General features: G+C 52.2%; 1 protein-coding gene across 1 annotated transcript; it reads left to right on the forward strand.

The window, feature by feature from the left end:
* The first annotated feature begins 7,768 nt into the window (after nucleotides 1-7,768).
* Nucleotides 7,769-8,734, forward strand: LOC141936126 (olfactory receptor 14A16-like). Its single transcript, XM_074852851.1, has one exon. The coding sequence runs from the start codon at nucleotides 7,769-7,771 to the stop codon at nucleotides 8,732-8,734; it is 966 nt and encodes a 321-aa protein (XP_074708952.1).
* The last annotated feature ends 1,525 nt before the right edge of the window (nucleotides 8,735-10,259 follow it).

Here is a 10,259-nt window from a genome sequence, read left to right on the forward strand (position 1 = left end):
GGGGAGGGGTCCTGCAGAGAATCAGACTTAAAAAAAAGGAAGAAGCTGGTCAGGGATGTAACACTCTGGTGTGAGAAAGTAGAGTTGAGGCTCCTGAGAGAAGGGAAGAAGGCCAAGAGCAGGACATCAGGAGACCAGGCTCTGGCCTGCTGAGGAACTTGCTGGGAAGAATCCCAGGGAAGAAGACACTGAAGAATTACCAAAATTAAGAGATCCGTCTTAATCAGAGAGGAAGATCTTAGGGTCCACAGATGTAGGCTCTGGTTATAAATGAAATAACTGAGGTGGAAGTTGAAAATGACAAGATTTAAAAACAGAAATAAAGATTTTAGAAAATGAGCTTGAGAAAGCAGGAAGAGCAGCTCAGTTTCTAGCAGAGCATCACATAGTCACTAACACAAGTGACAATAAATGCAATGCATTCCCTGCAGTCTAGGAACTCAGATTAAGTCTTGGTGAAGATCCATAGGTTCTACTGGGAAGGCCCAGGTTCCTGTGGGCTGGCACCATGGATCCTGGTACCCTTGCCAGCAGATTCTTGGGGATGACCCACAGCTGAAGAGGCCATTGGGAACTCAAGAAATGTGGGAGAGGGGCGAGTCAACATCGGCCTGTCAGCCCTGTGCAGACCCTGAGAAGCAGCAAGGCTTTGATGAGAAACAGGCCTTGGAAGAAAGATCAGAAACTGCCGAGCTGTGCCAATGTGGCAGAGGAAAACAACGGCCAGCTGCAACACTGAGCTGTGGGAAAGTACTGAACTGTGAGAAGTTACCGCCGCGTGAACAGCGCGTGAACGAGAGGGTGATTGGTCTGCACAGCGCGTGTTAGAGTGGTCTGATGCTGATAGGAGAAAAGGTTGATAGCTGTCTAACTTCTGATTTGCTAATTATGAAGTAAGAGCTTTGGTGAGAGCATAAGTATGTACTATTGGAAAAATAAACGGCTTTGCTGGATATAACTCTCATAGAGTTGTGCAGGTCCGATATCCTCCCGCAACACTGCCCAACCCACCCAGACCTTTCCCACGGGGCTTCTCCCAGCCAGGCAGCCCCCAGCCTGTGCCATTGCCAGGGGGATGTCCTGCAGGGTCACACACTGGCACTTGTCCTTGCTGCATTTCCTGAGCTTCCTGCCAGTACGTGCTCTCCTGCTCCTTTAGCCCTTTCCCTGAGCACTGAGGCCTGGAGACCTTTTCAATACAGACTCAGGCAAGGATGGCATTGAGTCCCCCAGCCCCACCTGTGTCTGCTGCTCTTCAATCACCCTCCCCATTCAGCATCAGCCCTGCATTTCCCTTGTTCATTCTTGCTCTCTAATGAGCCACTGAAACTCATCTTTTTATTCTTGACTTTCTTTGCCACCACCGGCTCCAGGCAAGCTTTGCCTTCCTAAAAACAATGAAGTCAATCTCTATAAATGTCTCCTTTGTAAACTGTCCTTGCTGTCACCTCCTGGCAGCTGCTTCCTGGCCCCTGTCAGAGCCAGCCCTGTCCCTGCACTGACCCAGCCTCCCTGCCCCACACAGGCATTATCATCAAGGGAAGACCCGTGGTGCAGGGAAAGGTTTCTATGCCAATCAAAACCACGGTCAGTGGAGAAAGGGAAACAAGGGTGGGCTGTTGGTATGTTGTAATCTGTAAGATATGTACCTATAGAGACACACAGACAAAATGGATCCCTCCATGATCTGGTCTTACACTGTCCATCTATCCAGAACCTGGCCCTGGGATCCCCTCATCCCCCTGTTCCACCACGCACAGACAAGCACATGCACACCAAATGTCTCTCTCCAGCACAGTCACAGAACTGTTGAGGCTGGAAGGCAGCCAGCTTCCACCTTCTCTGTGCTGCCTCTTCATGCTTCATTTCAGTCAGGAGCTCCTTTCTCATCCCTGCCAGCCTCCTGCCACCTTTGCATGACTTCCTGCATGTCAGGGTGGAGCCTTCTGGAGCTGGAAGAGATCCTTGGCCATCAAACAGCTCTCTGCACCCCTCTTCTCTGCAGAGTGGAATCCCATGTGATCCTTCCAGCCAAGTCCCTCAGCAGGCCAAAACCTGCTCTCATGAAGCCTTGTTCCCTTCTCTCACCAGCCTCAACTCTACCTTTTCCCCCCTGACTGTTCCATCCCTGACCACCTCTTCCTTGTTTGTAAGGATGAAGTCCCACAGGGCACCTCACCTGACTGCCTCCTCAGTCACCCTTCTCAGGACAAGCCAACAAGCTCCAAAAGCAGCCTGTGTGGCTTGCACCTTGCTCTGTTCCCCCTTCACCACATATGAGGATCGTGTGAGTCCTCCATGAGTGCCAGGGCCTGCAAACATGAGGCTTCTTCCAGTTGTCTGAAGAAGGCCTCATCTACATCCTCTTCCTGAGCAGGAGGTCTGGAGCAGACATCCACCCACCACAGCATTGCCCATGTTGTTCTTCCCTCTCATGTTGACCCCTCAGCTCTCAGCTGAGTCCTCATCCATCCCCAGGTAGAGCTCCAGGCATTGCTGATGCTCTCTTCCATGAAGGACAATTTCCCTTCTGGGTCAAGACCTATGGCCTTATCAGTACCAGATGGCCATGTCCCCACAGTTTCTCCAGGAGGTGGCTTGGGCTACCTTACTCCTCCAGTAGTTAGTTGCAGACCCTCTGGGCTCTCTAATGTTTAGTCCAGACTTAGGCTCTCAAAAGTACTGTGCTCCCACGTCTATTCTACTTGCTGGTCGCTCTGCTTTGATATTCATCACTGGCTACACCCACCAACATACACACCAACATGACACGCACACATACTGGTCTCACCAGTTGCTGCCCCCGCAAAGAACAGTTGGAAGAGTAACCGACGTCATCTACCTGGACTAGTGCAAAGCAGTAGACATTGACCCAGATGACATTATTGTCTCTAAATTTGGGAGACATAGATTTGATGGATGGAGCACTAGGTAGATAAGGATTTAGCTGGATGGTGACACTTCAAGTGTTGTGGTCAGTGGCTCGATGTCCAAGTGGTGATCAGTGACGAGTAGCGTCCTCAGGGGTCAGGGTTGGGACTGGCAGTGTTTGACATCTTTGTTGGTGACATGGACAGTGGGATTGAGTGCACCCTCAGCAAGAATGCTGAGAACAACGAGTTGTGTGGTGCGGTCAACATGCTGGAGGGAAGGGATGTGCCATCCAGAGGGACCTGGACAGGCTGGAGAGTTGGGTCCATGCAAACCTCGTGAAGTTCAACAAGGGCAAGTGCAAGGTCCTGCCCATGGATCGGGGCAATCCCAAGCACAATTCAAGGGTGGGCGAGGGCTGGCTTGAGAGCAGCCCTGTGGAGAAGGACTTGGGAGTAGTAGTGGGTGGAGAACTGACTATGAGCAAGCAACGTGTGCTTGCAGCCCAGAAAGCCAACCGTGCCCTGGGCTGCATCAAGAGAAGTGTGTCCAGTAGGTCGAGGGAGGGGATTTTGCCTATCTAATCCGCACCGTGGGACCTTACCTCGTTCTCTGTGTCCAGCTCTGGGGCCCGCAGTGTCAGAATGATATGGACCTTCTCAAACAGGTCCAGATGAGGCCGTTAGGATAATCAGGGGGCTGGAGCACCTCCCTTATGAGGACAGGCTGAGAGATTTGGGGTTATTCATCCCAGAGATGAGAAGGATCCAGGGAGACCTTCTAGTGGCCTTCCAGTACTTAAAGGAGGCCTAGAGAAAAGATGGGGAGGGACTCTTTATTAGACAGTGTAGGGTAAGGATGAGGGGAAACAGTTTTAAACTGAAAGAGGGTAGATTTAGATTAGATATAAGGAAGAAATTCTTTTCTGTGAGGGTGCTGAGACACTGGAACATGTTGCCCAGTGAATTTGTGGATGACCCCTCCCTGGAAGTTCTCCAGGCAACCTGTTCCAGTGTCTCAGCACCCTCATCATAAAACATTTCTTCCTTATAACAAATCTAAATCTACCCTCTTTCAGTTTAGAACTGTTGCCCCTTGTCCTGCCATTACAGGCACTGTTAGAAAGTCTCACTTTGTCTTTCCTGGCCTATGATGACTGTTTTCACCTGCAAACACCTTGGACGGTTCCCAGATATCTGCCAAGATGGTGTTCGGAGGCCTCAAGCACATGACCAGTATAGAGAGGCTGAATGCTCCGGGCTCACTGGCGTGGAGACCTTGGACAGAATAGGAGTATCCCAAGAGTGCTTGAAGAGAGGTTTTAGAGAGAGTGGAGATATTCTTCACAGTAGAAAACAGCATGATAATGAAATAACACCAGAAAGGGCAGCTGGGGAAGTCCAGGCTGTACATAGGGAGAAAAAGTATTCACTCCAAGAGCAGTGCTGCAGTGTAACAGATCACCCAGAAGAAGTCTGGATCAGTGCAAGGATTTTGGAAGATTTTAAAAACCAAAACCCAACATTTCAAGAAAGATCCATTGAGGATGGTGAGATATCAGTAAAGGAAGGAAGATACTTGAGTGACAGTAAGATGAGACAGCTGGGTGGGTGACTATAGCCTACAGGGAAAGATGTTGTACCTTGGCCTGCAACACCACAGGACTGTCACCTGTGGTGGAGATGACAGAGGATTGTGGAAAAGCTGAAAGCCCGCCACCAAGTCACCCTCTTCCTGAATTTGGCCACGGCTGGTGTTTCTGCCACTGATGCCTATGAGGAGACACAGTCCCCTGCACCACTGGGGCCTCATTGCCCCCTTGTCCCTACTCAGGAGCCTGGCAGGTGCACATCTCCATCACCCACTGCCCCAGGAAGAGCCCTGAGGAATGGGTGAGGGACAGGATCTCCCTTCCCAGGGGCTGGGGGTCACGGCTTGGCCCTTTGGTTAATGGGGTCAGGGCTTGGCCCTTTGGCTTCATGAAACACATGCAGGTTTCCTCATCATCAGAGCCATCTTTGCTCTGCTTTTCCCTACCTGCCATCACTGCCTGCACATTTCTGCTCTAAGTGGAGCCTGGGGAGGCTTTGTCAACAGTGTCCCTCAGTGGGACCCATTAAAGCCACAAGAAACTTTGGAGTTTGAATATAACTTTCACTTTTTCAAAGGTTTCTTTAGCAACATCTCAGTGTCTGAGGTTCATGGACTCGGCACCAAACCCACCTGAGGGGTCATTAAAATGACTTGCACTGGTCCTCTGCTGCAGAGCTGGGCTGGGCTCCTAGGACTGAGGGAGCTCAAGGCAAGTGGTCAGTACTGCAGAGAGACAGCTCTGCCCAGGAGCAGCTCCTCTGCAAAGCGCAGCAGGGCTGAGGGCACTGCCTGCAGGCACCGAGGGCAGAGGAGCCGGGCACAGAGAGGGGAAAGGCAGACGGCAGTGGCAGGATGCTGAGAGCTCACTGGAGGAGAAATCTTCGCAGCCCTTGACACAGTAAGTCTGTGGGTGCAGGGCAATGCAGCTGCAGGTGGTGGAGGGATGTGGTGAAGCCGGCACAGCCCCAGGAATGTCCCTGGTGTGTGGAGGAGGAGGCCGTGCTCCAGAGCAGGGCTTCCCTGCTGCACTGTCAGAGGGACAGGCCATGGCGGCTGCTTTCTCCCAGGGACGGCTGCAGGGGTGTGCAGGCGCGGGTGCAGCCAGGGGTGCCCAGGGCTGTCCTTGAGAGCAGGGTCCCTGCAGCCCAGGGGCTGTGTGCTGGGGCAGGGACTCTGCCAGGCGCCTGCCAGGGTCAGCACTCAGCCTGCCCGGGGAGCTGCCCACGGCGCTGTGGGGAGAAGCTGTGTGGGGAAGGAGAGACCCCCGGCAGGGCAGGGTCCTTCTGCTGTGGAGAGGGTGCTGCGTGGGTCAGGGCTGATCACACCTCCACATCACCCCCAGGACATTGGCAGAGGCAGCATTTCAAGAAGCACATGAAGACAGGGGCTACCTGGAAGGAAAAGTGCTTTCTGAAGTCTGTGCTTTCAGTTTCCTGCTGTGGTTGTGGGGTATCGTAATGCAGCTGTCAGGTTTGGACAACACAAGGACACTCCTACAGCATTACCCTGACAGAGCAGTAGGTATTTCAGGAACTTGATATAGTTTGTTCAAGCATTTATTTGCCTACAGAAAGCTCAGTCATCCCGTCAGTGTTTTCCTGACCTGCTCCTTACACTTCAACACACAGATATGGCCCTTGGGAGGGCCCTGCTGCCAGGAGGGGTCTGCAGGGCAGAGCTGAGCACACAGCGGGTGGGATGGGGGCTGTGAGCACTGAGAGGGAGGAGATAAGGGGAAAGAGAAACAGCTCCAGGCACCAGAGGCATTGGCAGGGAGTGAAAGAGGTTGACAACACAGGCTCGGTGGGGGGTGGTATTTAGGCATCTCCTTATCAGCCCTTCAGTGAAAGTACTGTTTACATAACAAGACCCCTGGTCTCTCCTCCACGCAGCAGAGCCTCTGCCCTCACTGCCCCGGGGTCCTGGGCAGGAGCTGCCTCCTGTGCAGCCAGAGCTGCAGCAGAGGAGACTCTCCCCAGTGCCCATCTGTCCCTCCCTGGCCTGGCCTCCCTTGGCAGAAGCATTGGGGCATTGCTCCTTGGTTCTCCACCTGCCCCTGCTGCTGCTGCTCCTGTTTTCAGGCTCTCTGGGGATGGGGCTTTCAGCTGCAGCTCAGCAACTGGCCCTGCAGGTCCTGCCATGCAGATGTGTCCATGGCAGCAGGTGCTCAAGCCCCCTTCGAGCCTCTGGGTCTCTAGGAATTGTTGACCATGGGTTGGGGATAAAGCTGGCTCTTTTTGTCAAACACCCTGTGGTGGTTTAGCCCCTGCTGGGGTCTGAGACCACACGGCCGCTGCCCCTCCCCCACAAAGGGAGTGAAATACAAAGCCCCAAGACTGAAATAAGGAAAGGTTTAATACAACAATGCAATAGCAACACAACAAGCAACAGCAATAACAATAACAGTAACAGTGACAGCAATGAACAGAGCAAAATAGCTACCAAATACAGTAGTTTGAAGCACGATGTACAAAACCACGAGTGCACCACGCTCCCGCGCCAGGAAAAATGTGACCTGCCAGGATGTGACGTCCGCATGGTATCTGAATAACCCGACTAGAGCTCCCCCCCCACTGCTGGGAAAACTTAACCCTATCCTGGTTAAACCAGGACACACCCCAACCTCAAGCAATCAAAAAATCTCAGAGATCTTTACTGGGGAGGGGAGTTTTCCACTGGATTCCTCTGCTCTCAGCAGCAGCCAATTTCCTGTCAAGGGAACAGCTGGGTGTGAGCCTCCTGCAGATTCCAGAGGTGCAAGCCCAGGGCAGCTGAGAGCAAGTCTGATGGACAGCCTGGCTCTCCTCACTCTGCACTAAGGCTCTGCCCGTTTGCACCCCCGCACTCTCCATGGAGCACTTGTAGCGCAGCAGCAATGTCCAGGCTGTCTGCCTTCAGAACTCACTCCTCAGGTAGGACAGGGCAACAGGAGCCAAAGCCAGAAGAGCAAAGCCCCACAGCTCTGCTCTGCAGCCGGGGGCCCTGGGAGGGACAAGGCTGAAATCTCTTGGATTTCAGGAGCAGAGTTAAGCAGCGATGACTGCGGGTTCCTCTCTGCCTGTTGGGGCACAGCAGGACTGACTCCTGCAGAGCCCACAGCAGAATCCCTTGCTCCCCACTGCCCCCTCAGCCAGCAAACACCAGAGCTCCAGGCCGGGAGCTGCAGGAAGGTCTTTCTGGAAGGACAGTGTTTAGGGGGTGTAGTGGTTCTGTCAGAAATTGAGTAAGTTTTGCTACAGAAGTCAGTCCTAAACCTTCACTGCTTTTTCCTGCTTGAACAGCTCACTATGCACAGAGATAGCAAATGTCAAACGGCAGCTCCATCACTGAGTTCCTCCTCCTGGCATTCGCAGACACACGGGAGCTGCAGCTCTTGCACTTCTGGCTCTTCCTGGGCATCTACCTGGCTGCCCTCCTGGGCAACGGCCTCATCATCACCGCCATCGCCTGTGACCACCACCTGCACACCCCCATGTACTTCTTCCTCCTCAACCTCTCCCTCCTCGACCTGGGCTCCATCTCCACCACTCTCCCCAAAGCCATGGCCAATTCCCTCTGGGACAACAGGCACATCTCCTACTTGGGATGTGTTATCCAGGTCTTTTTCTTTCTCTTCTTGATTGGAGCAGAGTTTTATCTCCTCACCATCATGGCCTATGACCGCTACGTTGCCATCTGCAAACCCCTGCACTACGGGACCCTCCTGGGCAGCAGAGCTTGTGTCCACATGGCAGCAGCTGCCTGGGGCAGTGGCTTTCTCTATGCTGTGCTGCACACAGCCAACACATTTTCACTACCACTCTGCCAAGGCAATGTCCTGGACCAGATCTTCTGTGAAATCCCCCAGATCCTCAAGCTCTCCTGCTCACACTCCTACCTCAGGGAAGCTGGGCTTCTTCTTGCTAGTGCATGTTTAGTTTTTTGGTGTTTTGTTTTCATTGTGGTGTCCTATGTGCAGATCTTGAGGGCCGTGCTGAGGATCCCCTCTGAGCAGGGACGGCACAAAGCCTTTTCCACGTGCCTCCCTCACCTGGCTGTGGTCTCCCTCTTTATCAGCACTGGCCTGTTTGCCCACCTGAAGCCCCCCTACTTCTCCTCCCCAACCCTGGATCTGGTGGTCTCATTTCTTTACTCAGTAATTCCTCCAGCAGTGAACCCCCTCATCTATAGCTTGAGGAACCAGGAGCTCAAGGATGCCCTGAGGAAACTGATAACTAATTGTTATTTTGAAGCAATAAACTACTCATCTTCTACTGCACAGCAGTTATAATATAACTCTGTACAGGCCCAGCCTGTCATTTGCATCTTCTGTTGGTGGTGATTGCATTTTACTTGTAATGATGTTGTCATCCCCTTTCTGTTTCACTGTCTGCATTTCTTTTCTGACTGAGTGGCTGCATAAATGAGGAGCCATGATCTCTGTGTGTTTTAACAAAATAAAGGGCAGGCAGTGATTCTTCGTCTTCTGGGATCTTTCCTGTAAGGTTTTACGGACCTGCAAGAAAAATTCCTGTGTGCAGACGTGGAGAGTAAGAGAGCTCCAGCATGGCAGTACTACCAGGGAGCAATTGGTCTTCTATAGATATTCCCTCCTCACTTCCACACTCTTTTCTGATCCCTTCAGTTTGGTGTAAGTCCTGAGTGCTCCGGCAGCTTGGTCGCACTCCTGCTACATGACAGTTCTGTGACCACAGGCAGGGACAGGCAATGGGCACTTCTGTGACAGAGCCGGCCTCCGTAAGAGCAGTTCCATCATGAAAGAGGATCGGCTCAGGGCAGTGCCTGAAGGCTGAGGTCTTCTTCCAAACCTGATCTCAAGAACATGCCCAAGAAAGTGGCCCGCAGATGAAAACACCAGTGAACAGCTGAACAGTGTGATTTGCAGGGTGGGAGCACACAGCAGTGTCCTCGCACAGCCAGGCCTCCTGGGAGAGACTTGAAGGACCAGGGTCTGGTCTGTGTCTGTGCTCACTGGACACACTGGGGAAGCTGCCTGTGCTGGTTTGGCTGGGAGAGAGTTAATTTTCTTCCTAGTAGCTGGTATGGGGCTGTGGTTTGTTTTTGTACTGAAAACAGTGTTGATAACGCAGGGCTGTCTTTGTTATTGCTGAGCAGGGCTTACACAGAGTCAAGGCCTTTTCTGCTCTTCACCCCACCCTACCAGTGAGCAGGGTGGGACTGCACAAGGAGGTGGGAAGGGACATAGCTGGTACCTACCCTAACTGACAAAAGGGATATTTTATTCCTTATGACATCATGCTCAGTAATATAAAGCTGGGGGAAGAAGGATGAACATGGGGACCTTCAGAGTTATTGTTTTTGTCTTCCCAAGTCACCGTTACATGTGATGGAGCCCAGATGTCCTGGAGTTGGCTGAGGCCCTGCCTGCAAATGGAAAGAATTGAATGAATTCCATGTTTTCCTTTGCTTACCTGTGTGGCTTTTTCTTTACCTATTAAACTGTCTTTATCTCAACCCACGAGTTTTCTCACTTCTGCGCTTTTGATTCTGTCCCTCATTGTACTGAAGGGAGTGAGTGAGTGGCTGTGTCGGGCCCAGATGCTGGCTGGGGTTAAACCATGACACTGACCAAGGGAAATCAGTACCTTCTAGTCCCTCAGAACCACCATTTGCAAGACTGGTCTCTCACCCCAGATCGCAGAGGTTCTTTCTCCCTCCATGAGGTACATCAAATCAGTAGCTCAGAAGCTCATGTTTACATTGTAGGGAGGAGATGTAAGCATGCACATCATGTGTGTGAAGTGTGAGAGAACAAATGCCATCAGCTATTCCTG

Source organism: Strix uralensis, chromosome 31, assembly GCF_047716275.1.
Source record: "Strix uralensis isolate ZFMK-TIS-50842 chromosome 31, bStrUra1, whole genome shotgun sequence".
Classification (NCBI taxonomy): Eukaryota; Metazoa; Chordata; class Aves; order Strigiformes; family Strigidae; genus Strix; species Strix uralensis.